The sequence below is a fragment of the Gopherus evgoodei genome, chromosome 3 (assembly GCF_007399415.2).
Source record: "Gopherus evgoodei ecotype Sinaloan lineage chromosome 3, rGopEvg1_v1.p, whole genome shotgun sequence".
In the NCBI taxonomy this organism is placed as follows: Eukaryota; Metazoa; Chordata; order Testudines; family Testudinidae; genus Gopherus; species Gopherus evgoodei.
The window spans coordinates 113,845,955-113,867,811 of record NC_044324.1 but is presented as its reverse complement, the minus strand read 5'-3'; the positions used below and the strand labels follow the sequence as shown (position 1 = coordinate 113,867,811).

The following is a 21,857-nucleotide window of genomic DNA, read 5'->3' as shown; positions in this document are numbered from 1 at the left end:
CCCTAGCTAGCCTGACGGATGGTAATGCAGCATGAGGAGAGCCAGGAAAAGTGGGATGGAGCATGGACTGTGAGACCCTTTAAATTACAATTGCAGCAGAAGGAGGTATCAAGGATAACCCCTAAACTCCTCCTTTTCCTTCTCCTCCAGAAGACAACTAGGCAGGCCTGCTGGATAGGGAACCCCTACATTATGTAGGAGCACAGCAGTGGAGGTTCATAGGTAAGATCATCTGGATCCCCGGGGGGTGACCACGTATTTATGTCCAGCAGGGTAGATATGCTCCTACGCTAGCTCTAATTGACACAGAAGCCTCTGTATCTTTAATAAAATCCACTCCAAAAGCCTAATGGGGAGAAATTTGTCTCAAGGAAATTGTACTCCGTTTGCTTATTTTGTTAGCTTTGAATTAGTAAGAAGAAATGGTTTTGGTTTTATTCTTTGTTTTACATGTTAATGATTGTTTTTAGAAGGATAGAAGTTTTATGGCTGTAATTCTTGCTTTTGAAATTATTTACTGTTTTGTGTGTGAATGAAGAACATATGTCATGCTTTCAAAGAAGACAAAGGAGGCACTAGTACTGATGGGCCAGATAGTCAAGAGGGGAGTGGAAAAGTCGAGAGGCACCAACCTTATCAGAATCAGTCAGATGGCAGATTGATTGACCCCAAAACAAAAGGTATGCACCCCAAGGACAAACTAAAGATTGGAGCCAAAGGGACAAGATAAGAAACAGCTGTGGATACTCCTAGTAACAACCCAAAATAATGCTGATTGCCAGCAGCCTTGACTACCTCATGATTAGCAGCTCTGGTGTGACACAGCAAGGCCTATAGACTTGTATGGGAACTTATTACTATAGAAGAAGGGTGTATTGCCATGGGACTTTGAGTTTGTTCGGCATCAACATCAGAGTTTCGGATGGGTCTGACGGAGACCCAGCTCCAGCTCCTCCCCTCCCTCGTGTGCAGTTTCAGCTGTCCACTGGAACTGACAGAGCAACGCTAAGGACTTGTAACTATAAGATCAAGCAGCAGAACCTTTTGAGGAGTGTGTGTGTGTAAACAGAAGCATATGCTGATTTTAATTCTTAAGTTGTACTCTCAGTAAACATGGCATATTGCCTTATCCCCTTGAAAAAAATTCTATGTGCTTCCTATAAACATAACATATGGGTTGTAATTATTTGATGATACCCTATATGGGTTCCAGTGTGGGGTGACAGGTGACAGCTAGGGGTGTGCGGTCAGTAGGCTTTCTTTTCTATTCTTTTTTCCTGAATGGAAGCAGGTTCTCCTTGAGTGTTTAGGTAGCCCTTTCCATGATGTGATTTACTTCTCTAGTGGAGTGTTCTTGTTTAGTGAAGGCAGTTTTAAGGATCTTTAGGTGTGTATCCCGGTCTTTCCCTTTGAGCAAATTCTGTGGTATCTAAGTGTGCCTGGGTTGGTAAAAGTGATCTGTGAGTTTCTTGTATATAGTTGTTTCTAGGGTTCGATTGCGGAAGCTCGTCATGGTATCCAGGAAGCTGATGCAGGTATGGAGTATTCTAGAGAGAGTTTGATGAATGGGTGATGGTGGTTGAAGTTGTGGTGGAAATCTATGAAGGAGTTGAGGTCGTCTGTCCAAAGGATGAAAATATCATCTGTGTTTCTCAGGTATATAATTCATTTCATGGTGCATTTTAGCAAAATTTTTTCCTTGAGGTGTCCCATGAAGAGAGTGGCATATTGGGGGGCCATCCTGGTACTCATGGCTGTTTCCATGATTTGGACAAAATGTGTGTTTAAGTGTGAAATTGTGGGTAAGTATGAAATGGATGAGTTAGGAAATGTGTTTAGGATGAATTTCTGAGTGTTATATATGATCTTGTAGGTATTTGAGGCAGGCAGCAATGCCATCAGGGGGAGTAATGTTAGTATATAATTAGTGTACAACGGCAAAGATAGTGGTCTGGGGGAGGTTGTTAATGTTGTGGAGTTTCTGGAAATGGTAGTGTCTTGGAGGATGCTAGCCCTTTGTGTGATCAGTGGTTTAACAATGGTTTCTGTGTGTCCTCATATTCCTTCAGTAAGAGCGCTGTGGCCAGTTATGATGGGTCTGCCTGGGCTCCCTTGTTTGTGTATCTTGGGAAGCATGTAGAAGATCCTCGAGGTGGGTTTGTGATGGATGAGGTTGTAGAGTTTTTCTGGGAGTTATTTGGGAAAAGATTTGATGGTCTCTTTAAATTCCAATGTGAATTGTGATCTGGGAGTCACCTTTTTGAGTTCTTTATTGCAGAGGGTGTAAAAGAGTTGTCTATTGGCCTTGACATAGTCATGATTAAAGACCACAGTGGCACCCCCTTTGTCTTCTGCTTTGCTCTCTATCCGGCATTTGGACTTCAGGGACTGTATGGCTATCTTTTCTGTGGTAGAGAGGTTGTGGTGAATATAATGTTTTTTGAGGATGTCACAGTCAGTTTTTTTTTCTGAAGCAATCAATGTAGTGATCCAATGTGTGTGGTTTTTTGTTTTGTTTTTTTTTTTGTGCTGGGGGATGTCCAGTCAGATTTTTTTTTTTTATGCTGACTGTCGATGGGGGTGTGGTAGTTGGGTAGTATTGTCTTTGTTGTGAAAGAATTCCTTGAGGCAGAATCGATGGAAGAATTCTTCTAGTTCTCCACATGTTAGCATGGTATCCAGTTCTGCAGGGGAGCAGAAGCTCAGTCCCTTGGAGAAAGCAGATACTTCAGTTCCAGTTAGGGGTGGTTTTGATAGATTGATGATGATGGAGTGTCGTGTAGTGTCCATTTAGTGGGTCCTGGTGTCATGGTTTCTCCCAAAGGTGATACCTGTTGTGGAGTTATTGTAGTTAGTTTCATTTTTTGTTTTTATGTTGGATGGCTGTCATCGGAGGGCTTTTTTATAGTTGTTTCAGGTTTCCTGCATGATCTCCAGGTATATTTCCTTATTTTCTTATTCCAGTGTGTGAGAGCATGTGATGATTTCTTATTTGAGGTTGGCCCTTCTGGAATAAGGTGGAGGAGGTGGTTCCTCAATTTTTCTGAGATCCTTCCACAGAGCTGTTCATCCTACTTGGAGTTTTATGTAGTGGTCAGAGGGTTATAGATAGTGAGTCCTCTTGGTATGATGATTTGTTTCTTGCATCTGTTCAGGAAGTAGATGTTGTATGGGTCTGTGTCACTTAAAGGTATAGTAGTTTTGCACTGTTTAAGACTGAGGCCGGATAGGAGTAAAGTAATAGAAATAATTAGTTTCTCTTAAACGCTATATGAACTTTTACGAATTTTTTTTTAAATGTACAAAATTTATTTTATCAAATTTTCTGTCTATTTTTGTGGCAGTATCACACAGATAAAATATTTATTGTAAATTCTTATGTGCCTGAATTATTTCAACAAAATGTAACTTGTAATGCCTCAATTGCTGCAAGAAAAAGACTCCAGAAGAATGCCAGTTTGAAGAGAGACATCAAAAAATGGTAGTGCTTTCTGAGTTATAGTAGGGCTTGATCCTGCAAATTTACTAGGGTAGTGCTTGCTTACTCTCGAGAGTAATCCATTGAGTAGAGTGGGGACATCACTTGTGAGAATAATAACTATCCCCAGTAGTAAGTTGAGCCCCTAGTTGGTCAAAAGTGTCAGTGTCATCAATGACTTGTTTGAATTTTGAACAAAAGTAGCAAATTTCTTTAATTTTTTTTAAATTACTCTTTCAGCTTGTAGGTGCAAACGGAGTCCTAAACATTGATGGGAAACTACGTCTGCAATTATATTATCCACCTCCAAGGACCAGGACACAGTCAAATGTTGTTGAGGTTTTCGATTGGTGGGCAAAAGGTCCTAGAAATCGTTACCCGTCAACATTATATGTAACTATAAAAGGCATAAAACTACCAGATCATGTAAGTTAAGTACATTTACATATTTATATATAAACAGAAATACTTCAGATCCATTCAAGCTATTTATTTGTAACCAAAATCAGATGACAATTTACCTTTTTAGTTTTTTTCTGTAACTGGCTTTTATAACTTGCTGTACTAAGCATACTACATCTTAACGTGCCCCCTCTTTTTATTTTAAAAATATGCTTAGCACTTTACAACTTTTTGTAAAAATGTTCAAATCAGTTCTCCTACAACTCTGAATTGCCTGCCGTTTGGCCAGTGGTTTCCATAAAACTTACAGGCAGTCATGTATCATCTTGGACCTCTTTCTACTCTCATATTGGTGAAAACTGGGCCAAACATCATTAAAGTTACATTAATTCTACACTAGTGTAATTCAATTAAGTGAGAGGAGAATTCGGTCCCTACTTTTTATTTTTGTTCAAAAAACTATATAAGAAAATGTACTTTCATCAGCTTTAACACCTTTTAAAGGAGGTGAAATCTTAAATCCAGAATAGGTGTTGTTATTTGCTCCAACCCCCAGATGGGACTTAAAAAAATATATACAGTATTTGACAAAAATTTTTTTTATTATTGGCTTTTTTGTCTATAATCTTGACAGATTTCTTATTTTTGTTTAATACTGACATGTGGGTGAAGTGTGGTAGGATTGAGGCAATAGAATTCACACTCGCAATCCAAGGCCAGCATGTAAAGCTGTTGTGTAGCCCTCTCAGGTCACTATTAAAGCCTATAGACTGGAATAGCAGCTACAGACCTTCTGCACTAGTTGCATGTATTGTTAGATTCAGTGGACTTTACCACTGGCCTGATTTGCCCCATTCCAGTGATACCCTTCTAGTACACTGACCCTTTCCATAGAACATGAGTGGATAGGCACCTCTGGCCAGTCCACCCACAGTATCTTTGCATGGCCCCATGTAGGCTCTACGTTATGGGGAATGTCTTGTATAGGCCCTCTGAACCACAGGTGAATTTAATCCCTTGCACACTTACAGTATTTTTAAATTTTTGTTCTTCTTAAATGCTTTTAACTTCTGACTTTCTGACTTTAGGGACTGATCCTGCAGACAGTCACTATTCTATAATCTCTATCACTGCACATATTCCTCCTGAAATCTATGGGTCTAAGTGCAATAGTAGCTGTTGCATGTGCAGTAGTAACTGTTTGCTATACATGGAATAACATGTGCATTGATAACTGTTTATCCACAAAGTTTTATTAGTATTACAGTAGTGCCTAGAAGACCCCAGTGTGCTAGGCACCATACAAAGATAGAGTAGGAGTTGGTCCTTGGCTTGAACTATAATCTAATAGACATGCCAGACAAAGAGCGGAAGGAAAACAGAGGCACAGAGAATAGAAGTGACTTGCTTCTCCCTGATATAAAGGCATGTTCTTGGAGGGATTTTAGTGTGCATTTCATTAAGATATTTACGGTTTTCCTTATCAAAATTGTCAAAAGAGGACCCTGAGTTCAGTAGCCACTTTGGCAGTCAGGCTGGACATCACATAGGTTGCTCTCATGTGCTATATGACGTTCTGTCGTCTTTGTGAAATTATTAGGTTCTGCTCAAATATTCGAAGTTCATTAAGCATGCTTAAGAGATTTTTCAATCCCTTATAACTTCAGTCTCCCTCCACAATTAATTCCACACATGGTGCAATCCACTTGTGCAGTACTCTTTTTTTTGAAACAGTAGGGTTTAATTAATGAAGTGAACCTGTCCTGGCCCTTGGCACCAGCTATGAATTTCAATAAAGAGCAGTATCTGCTAGATCTGGGACGGGTAGGTTAACTTGATTTAAGTGGGAGAACTCATGCTTAAACTGAATTGGGCCAAATTGTGGAAAAGGCTAATAAAACAGAAAAGCATGAATTGTTGTGTAAGTAAAAGATTTATCAACCATCTGAAATAATTTTACCACCCCAATTTACTTTTCACCAGTTTAGGCTTGTTGGCTACTTTCATTGCACTTAATTTATATTTGACGGTGAATTTCACTTATTTCTTGTGGAGGTATTACGCAATACTGTTTAACAGCATGTATCACTGTACTATCAGGTATTCTTTCATATACAAGGATTGCTCCCATTTAATTTTCTTTCAGTATCTACACAAAATATGTTTAGATCCTAACATTTTGAGACTTATTTCAATGTTGTGAAATATTTTACTGTACTTAAAACATTTTATGTTTTCCTGAAATAATTGATTTTACTATTGATATTTTGTCTGCCTTTAGGTAAATCCTTCTTTCCGTTCTATGATGGCTGTTCAGCAGGAACAAGGTAGCACGTCATTCTGTGAGCTCCAGAATGAGGTATCAAAAAAAGCTAGTATATATAGTCCACATGAGAAAAAGAAGCAGTTGAAATGGACGAGACTGCCTGGACAGGTGAAGATTTTTTTTTAAAAAGTACCAGAAAAATCCACTTTCTGCTAATAAAGTTATTTTATGGTATAAGTATTGTGAAACAAGTCTGGTTTGGAGGGTGTGCATGAGTTTCAGGAACCTGCTGGAGGGCGGGGATCTTTTTATGAAAGCCCTAGGCTCCCATCCTAGTTTGGGAACCTGTGAAGAGCTCTCCAGTTTCTTGACAACATGATTCTTTGGACTCCTCATTCAAAGGATGTTTCACAAGCTTAGTGAGGATCAAGAGGAGTTAGTGCAGCTCCGCTCTTGGTGCTTCTGGTCCTGCCCACTCCTCAGTCATGGATCCCCACCACACGTAGGAAAGGGTACCTTCTGTGAGTCTGTTACTGTGCATATAATTATTCCGTTTATTCTCCAAATGGGAATAGGGTTTATTTCACTGTTGGATGCCATGTATGAAACACAACTAATATACAGAGTGCATTTGTTCAAAAGAAAATCCCAATTTAATATTTGATATAAATGACTTCTGTTTAGTTATGTATCTTGATTTTGTGATGTTATTCATTTGTCTTAAAAACTGCCAGTGGTTTAATTTCTTTCACAACCAGTGATTTGGGTAGTAATAAGGAAATGTTAGAAAAATCAACAAATTCTTTTAAAACAGCAAATTGTCCAAAGATGAAAAGGGTAAGGAAATAAATTTGTTTTTGACATGTTTAGGATGAATAAAAATTTGTGTAAATTTAGATTAAATTATTTTCAAAATGTTTAATTTTTGCCTCTTTGCAGAAAGGCAAATAAATGCATAAGCCAAATTAAGTGAATTATAATCTTGAGAATATTGTCTAGACAGCCTCAAATATTAAATTATTTGTCCATGTAAACGCTGTAGAAGTTGTGTTTTTGAGAGATCCAGGTACTAACAACTTATTTTGCTGATTTTTGGCTTGTGGAAAAGTTCCAGCACGGCAATACATAAACCTTATTTCCTCAGATTATTAAAATATAAGAGGACCAATTACAAAAAATCAGTGTTCAGTTAAAATACACATTTTATACATGCATTAATGGGATTGCCATAAAGAATCCTTTTACTTAGTTACTTAAGTTCTATTGTTGAAGTAATGGAGTAAAGAAACATTTTCAAAATCAAAATAACCAATGCACAGGCAGAAAGTTGCTTTGTTTTTCCTTGTTTTTAAAACCATTAAAATGCTTATGTTTTGACAACAGTGTAAGAGTTGTTAAATACATGACATCTTTTAAGTTTTGTGTATTTGTTAACATTCACAACTGTGCAATAACTGTTTTTATTTGGAAATGTAGGCTTGTCGTATACCAAACAAGCATCTCTTTTCACTGAGAGCAGGAGATATGGGATGTTTCTGTATTCGTTTTTCTCAAGATGGAAAAACATTAGCAGCAGCCTGTGCAGGGAGGGATGGTTATCCCATTATTTGTAAGTTATGTATTTATTACTCCTATTTTAACACAGAGCTATAACATATGCAAAGAGCTCTTTTTTTTTCCCTTTAGTTTTTTTATTTTGAAGAGTGTGTAGATTGGACTTTAAAAAAAAAAAAGGGTTACTTTTTCAAGCATGGAGGTTTTATATTAAGTTATGTTCTTTTAGTAGATTTATTTAGTAATTCAGCATTGTAAATATTCTTTGCTGTAAGGCCACTTTAGCAAAGTGTCTGCTTGATTGAAGACAGTACGACTTTTCATATATGGTAATGTATATGTCCAGTTTAAGGACTTGATATTAAAGTATTTCAGCATCCAGTAGAAATCTGAGAGTCTGAAATGTGCCAGGAATATAAATTTTGATAAAAAGTTTTTAAGTGAAATAATTTGCCCCTTTTGTAGATTGTTCCCAAGAATCTCAAATAAATCAATTATATTCTGTTTCAAAATGCAGCAAGTGACATTTTCTTGCACAAAAGCAGCCCAGGATATGAATAGTATTGCTAGTCATTAGTGAGTTGTATTCGGAGATTTTTGTGAAGAAGACTGCCCGGTATCTCCAACATTATGCCGGGCTCTAATAAGTATTATTGGTTAGTCACTTTCAAGAAAACTAAATTCATTCACAAATTCCTTTTCCTCTATAAAAACAATGTTCCATCTCCACATGGAATAAAAAGGCAAAGCCTATAAATACAAGTACTTAAATATTAGCTATCACAGTTATATTGCTTCTCTACAAAACTTGCTGATCACCAAAAAATTGACCTCACTATTAATATTCTTATGTAGCTGGCCAAGTAGCAATCAGAGTTTTAAAAAAAAATAAAATAGAGTATTTACTTAATGTCCTAGGTTCATTCCTGATAACTTAAACCGTCTAGTCTAATTTTTAAAGGGGTTAATGCACTTGTGACATATCCATGAACCACTAGATGGAAGTAGATGCTTGCAAACTTGTGTTAAATGATTAACAATGCATACCCAGTAGCTATTTGATTTTGAATTATGGAAATTAGGAGCTAGTGGAGTTGAATTCCCTTATGCCAGCAATGACTTAGCCCCAGGAATATGTCTAGCTTTGTAGTAATTATATTCCAGATGTTGGTTGCATCAACATCTTCCATATTTGAAGATTTAATTTGTGTTGGAACATGTAGTTGTAAGTCCTATATATAAAATCTTGGCCCTAAATGGTTTTCTTTTGAGTATTGATGCTTTATTATTGGAAAAGCAGTTTCAAATGTTTCCAATTTAACCTTTTTATTTATATTTTCATTAGTATATGAGATTCCTTCTGGACAATATTTAAAAGAATTTCATGGCCACCTTAATATTGTATATGATCTTTGTTGGTCAAAATATGATGAGTACCTCCTTACTGCATCCTCTGATGGCACTGTCAGGTCAGTATGAGTGAAATGTTATAGCAACTGTTGTCAAAATTATAAGTAGGCTTAGCGAACCCAGCTGTGTCTTTATCATAAACTGTGCTGGACAACTTTTAACCATGGATTTGAGTGTAATTTGAGTCATTTGTTAATGTTATTGGAAAGCTATGATAGATTTATAGCTTTTTTGGAATAATTTTATTATGTTTGATTTAAAATATATGGTGTTTTTGGTCGAAGATTTTAAAATGTAGTTGTCTAAGTATAGGCTCTTAAATCCGTGTTTAGCCACCTAAATAAATGGCCTTATTTTTCAAAAATGTTCAGCACTCAGCAGCTATTACAGAAATCAATAGAACTTTTTTTGTAATATTTGATCCTTGCAAAAATTGCAATATTCTAGATGCAAAAGCCAATCTTAGTGCCATATTCATGTTGGAAATTTGAACACACATAACAGGAAATTGAAAATTTAGAATCAGATGGCAACTTTAACTTTACCACATTGCAATTATATATAGTAGTTTGAATTCTTGGCTAAGCTGTTAAATGTGCAACTCAAAGTAAATCACTGTATCTGGAATATAAAATCTTGACTCTGAAATTTTTCCCCTCTTGTGTATAAATTTAAAAAGTTACATTAATGCAGTATTTAAGCAGCAAATCTTGAGGTACTTAAAGCTCCCTCTTCCCTTCAAAAAACCAACACAGAACACTTAAAACACAGCAAGAAAAAATATGACCATAGTATTCCATAAATGTGTTATGGGTAATCTCATAGATTTTAATCTTCGCTGGTGTGTAGATGCTCAAAAATCTCCTAGCTGTTGCCTTTGTTGGGCAACTCCATAGTGCTACAGGGAGCTGCATAATTAAAATCCCCAAAGAATTGTGATTGCCATATTATATGTGTTGAAAGTGTTAATTTAATTGGTTTTACTGTGGAATAGAGGGGATATAAATTAAAAGTTCTTCAAGTGATTGTCCACATTGTTTCCACTCTTAGTATGCTTGGGTGTGAGATCAGGTTTGTTTGTTTGTTTGTTTTGTTCGTTTTTGGCCAGCTGTGTACATTAGGGTCATGCCTTTGCCTTGGACGTCTTCACACCATTCATCCAAGCCTGAGGGCATAAAAAGCAGAGTGGGCCCAGCTGCCCCTTGGTTCTGTAGCAGCAAGATGGAATCCTTGCAGTGTCCTCCTTCTCTCTGCAGTGTTAGTGTAGTTAGTTAGTAGTCTTACTGCTTAGTTACTAGTTAGTTTGTTCATGTAATTAGATAGTTTTAACATTTTTTTTTTCATAAATAAGTTTCAGTTTAGGCTACAGCCCCATGCTTGTACAGGGATGCTAGAAACAAGGCGGAAGCTACATTTCCAAAGTTCAAAACCTGTCCCTCGTGAAGCTTAATTCCCATTGGAATGTTCCACATCAAACTTTTTGAGTATAGCCGCAAAAATACAGTAGATTCAATTAGACCCTTAAGTATTTGCATGCATTTACATCTAGAACCATTAGCACAATATTTGGTATTAATTTATATGGTAATTACATTATGAGACAGTTATCCTAACTCTCTTTTTTTCTTTTTTTTTTCTTTTTTTTAAGAATGTGGAAAATTGAGACCCAGGCTGCAACTTCTGTGAGAGTTTTCCCTCATCCTTCATTTGTTTACACTGCAAAGTACCATCCAGTTGCTGACTATCTTGTGGTGACAGGATGTTATGACTCTGTGATTAGGGTATGGAATACAAAAGTGAAAGAGATCTATGGTCAGTTGCTACAGGAGTTTGATGGTCACAAAAGTTTCATCAATACACTGTGTTTTGATGCAGAAGGTATATTCATTATGTCATAATTGTATCTCAAACAAAGAGCAATTCAAGCATGCTCAGTTTGGTTTATTTCATTGAGATAGTTAAAAAACAGGATGTTTTTATTTTGTTACAATTGTTTTATTAAAATGTCTCACTGAGATCTACCACTAGCCAATATGTTGATGTATTAAAATATTATTTACTATCTGTAATCTGGGCATATCTACAATATGCTGGGCACTGTACAGACATATATAGGAAGACATAGCCTGGGCCGAAAAGATAAATAAGCAGGCAAAAGACAGGAAAAAGGATACAACAGATGTTAAAAGGTCAAGGTGATGTCTGACAAGGTCTTGATGATACAGCTTTTTAAATTAGTTATATAGATTGACTTTGACTTTGACTCTCTTCCTAACTATTTTTATTTGGCTAATTTCTTGTAAGTGTCATGGCAGAAACTGGTATGGAATAAAGAATGGAGACTGTTGTGGAAGATGTAGGCAAATAGTGTATCAAGGCTGGTATTATGGGATGAGCAGAGATGTGGAGAGGCAATGTGGAAAAAAATAGGGCTGTGAAACTATTAACTGATAATTGATTTTGTTAATAGTTTGTTATCAGAACCGTGTTAGTCTGGATCTGTAAAAGCAGCAAAGAGTCCGGTGGCACCTTACAGACTAACGGAAGTATTGGAGCATGAGCTTTCGTGGGTGAATACCCACTTTGTCGGATGCATGCGACAAAGTGGGAATTCACCCATGAAACCTCATGCTCCAGTACATCTGTTAGTCTATAAGGTGCCACAGGACTCTTTACAAAATCAATTGTGAGTAATCGCAGATTTAATTGCATCGTTAGACAGTAATAGAATACCATTTATTTAAACATTTTTGGATGTTTTCTACTTTTTCAAATATATTGATTTCACCACAACACAGAATACAAAGTATACAGTGCTCACTTTATATTATTATTTTTATTACAAATATTTGGACTGTAAAATGATAAACAAATGAAATAGTATTTTTTAATTTACTTCATACAGTGCTGTAATGCAATCTCTTTATCATGAAAGTGCAACTTAAAAATGTAGATTTTGTTTGTTTGTTACGTAACTTCACTCAAAAACAAAACAAAGTAAAACTTTAGAGTCCTACTTCTTTTTTAGTCAATCACTAAGACAAAGAAGTTTGTTTACATTTACAGGAGATAATGCTGCCTCCTTCTTATTTACAGTGTTGCTAGAAAGTGAGAATAGGCATTCTCATGGCACTTTTGTAGTCGGCATTGCAAGGTATTTACATGCCAGATATGCTAAACATTCTTAGGCCCCTTCATGCTTTGACCACCATTCCAGAGGACATGCTTCCAGGCAGCATTATCTCCCATAAATGTAAACACGCTTATTTGTCTTAGAGATTGGCTGAACAAGAAGTAGGACTGCATGGATTTGTAGGCTCTAAAATTTCTTTTAGTTCTGAGTGCAGTTATGTAACAAAAAAAAAATCTACACTAGTATTTTGCACTTTCATGATAGAGATTGCACTACAGTACTTGTGTGAGGTGAATTTAAAAAGAAAAAATAGTATTTTTCCAGTGTAAATATTTGCAATAAAAATAATATAAAGTAAGCACTGTACACTTTGTATTGTGTGTTGTAATTGAAACAAATGTATTTGAAAATGTAGAAAAGAATCTAAAAATATTTCTAATTTGAATTGGTATTCTGGTATTGTTTAACATTGTAATTTAAAACTGCAAATCATTGTGATTTTTTTTAAGCAAGTTAATGTGTTTTGAATTAATCACTTGAGTTAACTGTGATTAATTGACAGCCCTAGAAAAAAGACAGAGTGGGATAAGTAGGAAGAGGTAAAAGGATGTAGTGACTTCAAGGCAAAGACCAGAAGTTTGAATCTAATATGGTGGAGAAGGAGAGAACCCGTGGAGGGATTCAAAGAGGAGAAAGATGACCTGATCTGAACAACAGGCAAGGAAAATCTTAGTGGCTACTTCTGGTATAGATTAGATGAGTAAGTATAATATAGGGAGGGTGAAGAGGATAATGATGTAATCAGGATGAGAGATGATCTGGGTCCCTGAGAATTTTAGCTGAAGGGACACCGAGAAAAGATTGGATTTTAGAAATGGTGTGGAGGAAGATATGGTAAGATTTAAAGTTCACCTGGTTGTGAGAGGATGTGTGTGTCTGTCTTTCAGAGGGAGGTCGGGGGTGGGGGGGAAGGAGAGAGAGAGAGAGAGAGAGAGAATGAGACTGGAGACTAAGATGACTCTTCGGCTACCTCTACACTACAGCACTTACAGCGGCACAGCTGCACTGATGCTGTAACGCTTGTGGTGGAGAAACTTTAAGCTGACGGAAGAAAGCTCTCCCGTCAACTTAATAACTCCTGTCTCTGCAAGAGGTGGTAGTTATGTTGGTGAGAGAAGCTCTTCCGCCAGTATAGTGCTATCTAGACCAACACTTAGGTCAGTATAACTTGTGTCATTCAAGGTATGGATTATTCAACCCCCTGAGTGACATAAATTATACTGAAGTAACCTGTAGCGTAGACAAGGTCTTAGGTTCAGCTTGGGGAACTAGGAGGATGGTGAACATTTCAACAGTGACAGAGAGTGGAAGGGTTTGGAAGGAGAGATAAGGAGTTCAGTTTTGGCAGTACACCTCTACCTTGATATAACACTGTCCTCGGGAGCCAAAAAATCTTACTGCGTTACAGGTGAAACCACGTTATATCGAACTTGCTTTGATCCACTGGAGTACACAGTCCTGCCCGCCCAGAGCACTGCTTTACCGCATTATATCCGAATTCATGTTATATCGGATTGCGTTATATCGAGGTAGAGGTGTATTAAGGTTGTGTTGGTGGCAAGACATCCAGGAAGAGGTGTTGGAGAGGCATTCTAAAATGCATAACTGGATGGAGATGTGAGTTGATGCTGTGTGAATGATGGAGCTCTCACAAGATGGATCATTTATATTTTGAAATCTGGGTTTTTCAGATAAGTATTCCATGAAAATGTAGATGGGTTATTTCTGCGATAGGCATGTCAGCTTACCATAGAAAGAAAAAAACCTTCTACTTCATTAAAAACAATGAGGATTTCTTGTGGCACATTAGAGACTAACAAATGTATTTGGGCATAAGCTTTCATGGGCTAGAACCCACTTAATCAGATACATGGAGTGGAAAATACAGTAGCAGGAGTGCGTGTGTGTGTGTGTGTGTATGCATATGTATCTATATGTCTTACCAAGTGTGTGGGGGGGTCAGTCTAACGAGACAATTCAATTAACAGTAGACTACCAAGGGAGGAAAAATCACGTTGTTTTTGCTGATACAGACTAACATGGCTACCACTCTGAAACCTTCTACTTCATTGTTTACAATGATGTATACTATTGGTTTAAGAGCAGCTGTTGAAAGGCAGCAATTGGAGGGAAATTTGCTCTTGCTCATCCTGTTCTCAGCGAGGATCTTCACTGGATAGTTATGCACTAAGGGTCTGATCTAAGGCCTAGAAGACAATACTAAAAAGCAAAGACATTAAATAAAACCAACTTTTAGCATCTAAGTGAAAAACAGTCAAAGTATTTAATTGTAAGTATTACAGTATTTACATTCTTACTCTATTTGGAATTTACAGTATTGACTTCTGTGATGTATTGTATTATAAGCAAAATTTAGGCTTTTTGACAATCCCTGCATTAAGTGGAGGAAATGGAAACAAAACATTGCTGTTCAAATATTGGCTGTAATAATTCAGTTTATAATATATCCATAAATGTGGAAATTACTATAAAACTGTTAATAGCACTGATAAGAGACAATTTCCAATGTATATTTAGTTTTGGAGATGTCTCTAGCTCACATATTCCCTGTTGTTCATTTAATATGGATTCAAAATCTTGCTGTTAATACTACATAAGTGTAATTATTATTTTACAGGACTTCACATGTTCTCAGGAGACAGCTCAGGGCTGATTATAGTTTGGAATACCTTTGTCAAAGGAAATTCTCAACATCCAGTCCAACACTGGGGTATTAATAAGGTATACAAATATTTTTAATTAGCAAGGTAACTTTACATAAAAGTGGTTTCAAATCTAGCCATCTAATTTGCATTTAATTACTTTTTCGTGTCACTTTTGTGTGGTTGGAAAGTAAATTTCCCCTAAATGTCTTGTTAACACTTTGCAAACGGCTGATAAAACATGCTGTGATTCACTGGCTGGGGATTTCTAGATTTTGTCACTGTTTTAGATATGATATTGTAAGTAGAGAATGTAAATGCTTATTCCTAGCACCAGCTTCTACAACAAACATTTGAGAATTGGTAGCATTGTAATTGCACACAATAACGTGTTGTTTGTACTTCCATAGATAGTCTGTTATTTTAATTCTATGTATCTTGTCAAAGTAGCTTTGTTCACACTTCTATGGTTAACATCTTATCAGCATTTCTGTTAACAGTCGTAGTTTTCAGGATTTCATCGTTATAATAGGATCCGTCATTTGGCTGTGGAAACTTGATATGGGCTAAAACTTGTTGATCTAGGATATAGTATCTTGTCCAGGAACCAGTGTTTGCTTTTTAAAATGACTTGGGGTTTTTTTAAACTAAATTTAAGCTTTCCTTGTACTGCCCCGGCCAATTTCATGAGTTAATACCATCATGACATCCTTACCTTTGTTTCCTATCAAATTAGTCTTGCATTACAATAAACTTTATTTTTTCATGTAGGAAATAAAAGAAAACGATATTAAAGGGACTCCAATAAATCATTTAGAGGTACATCCAAATGGAAGACGTTTATTAATCCATGCCAAAGACAGTGCTCTGAGAATTATGGATCTCAGAATGTAAGTAGGTTTTTGTAGTCAATGCATAGATTTCTGTGTCTCAAATTGACTCATCGTGGCAATAAAATGTTTTAAAATTATTAAATACATACTTAAGAGGAAGGATGGTTCAATAGTTACAGGGCTAGACTGGGACTTGGGAGACCTCAATACAAATCCTTGCTCTGCCACAGGCTTCCTTTGTGACATTGGGCATGTCCTGTTAGTTAGAATGTCCAAAAGTGCACAAGTCCCATTAAAAAAAAAAAAATTAGATCCTTACCCTGTGTAATTGACTTTTCAGTGTCACTCAGGAAGCCTAACCTCATACAGAAAGTCTGCAGCAGAGCAGGGATTTTAATTCAGGTCTCTCAAGTCCCTTTAAAAATATTATTTAGTTATTTAGCTTGGTTCATTGACTTTCAGTGGGACTTAGGAGCCTGAGTAACTTAGGCACCTGTGGAAATGTTACTTTTAGGGTATGCCTACACTTTAAAATGCTACAGCAATGCCACCGTAGCACTTCAGTGTAGACACAACCTACATTGACAGAAGGCATTCTGAAGAAGAATTCTTCTGTCATCAACCTAACACTGTCTGCACTGAGATTTTCACACTCTGGTTGTTGTAGCTATGCCAATGTAAATGCCTAGTGTTAGACCCAGGCCTTACAGCTAGTCTACACTAGAATTGCAACAGCGGCAGAGCTGTACCAGTGTAGCTGTGTCGAACTATTAGTGCAGATGGTCTATGCCGAAAGGGGAGAGCTTCTCATGCTGACATAATGCTGTCCCCACCAGGACATAGGTCAGTGTAACATACGTTGCTTGGGGGTGGCTTTTTCATATCCCTGAGTGATTTAAGTTATACTGAAGTAAGCGCTAGGGGGTACAAGCCGTTAGTGTCTGGGTGCCTCAGTTCCCCTTCAGTAAAATGGGGCTAATAGCACTTCACTCTCTCACAGGTTAAATACATTCAAGATTGTGAGGTGCTCAGATACTCTGGTAATAGGGGCCACATAAATACATGAGACGGATGGGTGGAGAGCCATTTAAATATAATCTGTGATTATTTTCCCCTTTATTATTAATATTTTTAAACTATTAGTATAAAAATAGAGAAATCAAACTACAAAAAGCACAACTGCCCTAAGTGAATGTACTGCTAAGGCTAAAACTTAAATCCAGAAAAACAAGAGAATGTAGTATTAAAGCATAAAATCTGTGCTGATGTTTTGTTCTTAATTTCCTCCCCCCCCACCCCCAACATGGATGCTCAAAGTTTCCCCAATGTTAAGAAAAGATGCTTGGGGAAAATACTTTCCAAGCACTGACAGCGCAAGGAACTATCAGAGGTCTAGGGACAGTTTTTCAAAATGTACATTTATTTATAATGTAGCTCTCTCCCCATATCACTCTGTTTAAATTTCTTGGACTATCATGTTTTGGGCTACCAAAAGACTTAGCTCTTTTACAGCACTTTTCGTCTTGCCAAAAGGGAGAGGATCCTTGGAATGGTCTTGATGGAGAGGCCAAAGCTGAGAATCTTGGTGCAGTGTGGTTGTTTTTCCCTGAACCATCCACAGAATGTATGTGTGGAGCCATTGTAATGGGCCCTTGGAGGATCATATGAATGTAGGAGGATCCTACAGAGGTGTAGAGCCAGCATTATAGTTCCTATACTACCACCCTTCCTGCTATTGGCATGGCAGTATGTTTGGGGGAGGAAGAGGAAAGTGGGCATGGCTAGGGTTTCCCCACATACTGCTGGAGCCACTGGCAGCCAAAGAGCCTTACACTGGAAAACCAGCCAGCCAAGACTTAGGAACAGTGGGTATGTACCATGTGCTGTAGTCGACCCCCTTGGAGTTATTATTCTATTCAGAATCTCCACTGTCACTAAAAAGTTTCCAGTTACTGTGACTCTGAAGCAAACTTCAAAAATGTGAGCTGAATGTCACCAAATGTGAGTCTGCAGAGAGCATGCAATAGTAGCTCTGAGAGGTTTGAACTGCTCTATTCATCTCCATGAGGTGTTAATTTGGATTCCCAGCAATTATACTTTTAAATGTCTACACTATTAACCATTTGAATCCTCATGAAAGGAGAGAGGGAGGGGATCACAGATCTGGACAACTTGCTGTGAGTGACATGTCAAGCTAAAACCGAGCTCTTACTCTTACCCTCAAGTCCTCCCCACTACCGCCTTCTTTGATCACTAGACAACCCCACCATTCTGCCTGTCATTCAGGTCTGAAACGTGGGCATCCTCTTTGACTTGGACCTCTATCTGTAGGTCCTCACGTCTAGGGTCTCTCTCAATCTTGCCAACTTTTTCTGCTTCATGTATCTAAGATACAGCCTGTACCATCAGTCCACGTGGCTAAGACTCTCATCATCTCATGTCTCAAGTACTGCTGCAACATCCTTCTCTCTGGCCTTCACAAGTGCATCCTTCCCCTGCTTATGCCCATTCAGAATGGTGCTGCAAAGGTAATTTCCCTAGCCTGTTGTTTTGATCATGTCACCCTTCTCTTTGTATCCCTCCACTGACACCCCTTCTCAAGTGCATCAAACATAAGTTATTTGTCCTCACTTTCAAGACCTATCCCTGCCTACCTGTCAACTTTCATTCACTATGAAAATCTGTGCTCCTGACTCCAACCAGCCATGATATTAGTTTCCATCCATGTAGTGAGGCGGCCTGGCTCCCAGCCGCCCCAGAGAGGGACGAGCCCCTCTGGATGCCAAAGTGAGCGGAGCCAGTGGAGCCTGTGCCCGCCCCCTAGAGGTCAGAGCACAGGATAGGAAGTATAAAAGCCCAACCCCAGGGCTCAGAAGCTGCCTGGCCACTGGAGAAGCCAGACATGGTGGCCTAGCTCCTGGTGGGGAGACTCTTGCCGCCTGTGACCGACCCAAGGACTGGCCATACCAGTCAAGGCCTGATGCTGACCAGACCCCGGAGAAGCTGGTAAGCCTACCTGTGAGAAGCGACCCAGAGGAGCTGCCAAGCCTACTGCTCGCCAAATACCCTGAGGAGCCCATGGTGCTGGATTCCGTAGGGGACACCGACCAGACGCAGGTACTGCTAGAGGGGGAGGTAGGAAGTAGTCCGGGGTCAGCTGACCCTAGTCTGGCTGCGGCATACCCAGAGCCAATGTCAGTGTGTTTTGGCCAGGATCCTCACTGACACAGCAGCAGGCCGCCTGCCACTGTTAGGGCCCTGGGCTGGGATGCAGTGAAGTAGGCAGGCCTGCGTCCCCCCTGCCACCCCACTCACGGGTGGCAGTCTCCCTCTTGCCCCAATGCTCAGGACCAGGAGCCTGGGTTTTGTTCTTGAACTATTTGCTCAGTCCCTGCCTGAGGGCCTGAGCGCCAGACTGTTTGTTGCCTCGCCCTGACACAGGACCTGGGCCTGTTCTTGAACTATTCGCTCAGCCCCAGCCTGAGGTCCTGAGCTCCTGTTTGTTTACTGCCCCGCCCTGACCCAGGGCCTGGGCCTGTAATCGAACTATTTGCTCAGCCCCTGCCTGAGGACCTGAGCTCTAAACTATTTCTTGCCCCACCAGGCTAACTCCCCAACTCACCGGACCTAAGGAGTGAGGCGGCCTGGCTCCCAGCCGCCCCAGAGAGGGGCGACCCCCAACTGAATCCTCCTACAGTCCACTTATTAGATTTTCAATCAGGCACCTTTGTGCTTTCTCTCTTGTGAGAAGCTCCCCATAAACATCTTCAAAGCCATTTCATTATCCTCCTTAAAATTCTCCTTTTCCATAATGCCTACAAAAAAAGTGACAACAGTGTTTGTCAGCGTTTGTTTGGTTTTGGTGTGCTGAGATGACTAACCTAGCATGCTGACCTCATTGTTTCTTAGTACTCCCCTATCGGTCTGTCAGTCTAGTCATCGGTCTCTCATTGTACGCATTGGCTTGGTCGACGCCAGAACATTAGGTTGATGTAAATCACCTTGTGTCAACCAATTTATGTGTCTAAACCAGGGATGGGCAAACTTTTTGGCCTGAGGGCCACATTGAGGTTGCAAAACTGTATGGAGGGCCAGGTAGGGAAGGCTGTGCCTCCTCAAACAGCCTAGTGACTGCCCCCCTCAGAACCACCGACTCATCCAACCCCCCTGCTTCTCTTAACCACCTCCTCCCAGGACTCCCCCACCCCTAATTGCCGCCAGGGACCCCACTACCTATCCAACCTCCCCCCCGCTCCCTGTCCTCTAACTGTCCTGACCCCTATCCACACCACCACCCCCTGACAGGCCCCCTGGGACTCCCACACTTATCTAACCCCTGCCTCCCACCCCCAGAATCTCTGCCCCATCCAACTGCCCCCTGGTCCCCAACCCCGGGACCCCCTGCCCCTTATCCAACCCTCTGACCCCCTTACCATGGCACTTAGAGCAGCAAGTCTGGCCGCTGCGCTGCCCAGCCAGAGCCAGACAAGATTCTGTGCTGCCCTGCAGGAGTGCGCAGCCCCGCTGCCCAGAGGGCTGCTCGTGCTGTGGCATGGCTGCGGGGGAGGGGGGACAGCAGTGGAGGGGCTAGGGATATCCTCCCTGGCCGGGAGCTCAAGGGCCAGGCAGGACAATTCAGCCCATGGGCTGTAGTTTGCTCACCTTTGGTCTACAGTTAAATTTGTCTCTAGCCAACATAAGCAAACTGTTAGAGCAATGCAGTAAAACCATTTTGCTGAATGGCATGGAGCCCTGGTCGACATGCTGAGGCCAACACAGTGCAAGTGTAGACCCAGTGTGACATGTATCAACCCTAACAGTCCTCCAGCAGCTATTCGACAATGCTCCCATCTCTGCAACGTGACTGATCTGGTTACCATTGTGAACTCCACTGCTCTCGGGATCACAGAGACTGGAAGCCACTCTACCCCTTTAAAACTCACATGTGTTTCTAAAAACGTCTTTTCCTGGTTGCCAACCTTGGTGAGCACACGTAGTAGCTCATCCCTGTTGTGTGCAACTGCCCAGTGGACTATGCTGGCTCCACACACTAGTCATTCTTCTGCTTGGAGTAGACAGAGAAGCATTGTATCTCTTAGGCCTGTGGGAATAAGAGACTGTGGAGACACAGCTAGGGACCAGACATAGAAACGTGAAGATCTACAAACAGATTTTATGGGGCATGCAGGCAAAGGATTATGACAGGGATCAACATCAGTGCCATGGGAAAGCCAAGGAACTTTGCCAAGGATACCACAAGACCAGGGAAGCCAACAATAGATCTGGTGATGCACTACAGACCCGGTGAGACAATGAGCTTCATGCCATTCTTGGCAGAGAACCCACCAGCACCCTGCAGATCTCCATGGATAGCTTGGAGGACCCTGAGACAGAGAACCCTGCCATGAGCAGCGAGATGCGGTAGAGGGCTGCAGCCATGCTGCAAGCCATAACCTGTTCAAAACTCTGGCCAGTCCTGCCTGAGAAGCATGGATGAGTTTGATGAAGGGGAAGGGGCGTTGGGTCAGTGTGTATGCATTTTTCCTTATAATCTTTAAATTTAAAGACACAGATATCAACCCTTCACTGTTTCATTCATACAAAAAAAGGTAAAGGTACAACAAACAGAGGCAGAGTTCTCATGTGCTTTTTATTCTCTTATTGGGTTAGGAGGAGGATGGGCTGTGCAGAGCACTTTGTTTATTTATAGAGGCATGTTCCTTTTATCCTCCTGAGAGATCTTGATGAAACTTTCATGGAGATACTCTGCAATACTCTTCTGAAGATTAGGAATGGCTGTCTTACTTCTTCCTCTGAAATAGGACATTTTCCCATTCCATTCCTCAATGAGTTTGGCTGGCACTGTAGCAAGAAACAGGCTAGCAGTATACAAGCCTGTGTGGCTTTGGGATGCCAGTAGCAGCTGTGTTTTCTGTGCCTTAATTTCCTTCCCAAGTGAGATATCAGCTAAAACCACCACCACCTATGAAAAATAGTGCCAAGATTCAGTGCCATTTCACTATACTTGTACCCATGGAATAGGGACTGAAATTTTATT

At 39.8% G+C, this 21,857-nt stretch overlaps 1 protein-coding gene across 5 annotated transcripts in view; it reads left to right on the top strand.

The window, feature by feature from the left end:
- The window catches only part of AHI1 (Abelson helper integration site 1), a 176,110-nt gene that overhangs the window by 29,940 nt on the left and 124,313 nt on the right, over positions 1-21,857 (top strand). For all 5 annotated transcript variants that reach the window (XM_030556375.1, XM_030556374.1, XM_030556373.1 and 2 more), the window contains 7 exons: positions 3,719-3,904; positions 6,162-6,314; positions 7,623-7,755; positions 9,046-9,169; positions 10,759-10,988; positions 14,942-15,045; positions 15,738-15,856. In XM_030556375.1, coding sequence (XP_030412235.1) covers positions 3,719-3,904; positions 6,162-6,314; positions 7,623-7,755; positions 9,046-9,169; positions 10,759-10,988; positions 14,942-15,045; positions 15,738-15,856 — 1,049 coding nt within the window. The remainder of the gene's footprint in view (positions 1-3,718; positions 3,905-6,161; positions 6,315-7,622; positions 7,756-9,045; positions 9,170-10,758; positions 10,989-14,941; positions 15,046-15,737; positions 15,857-21,857) is intronic.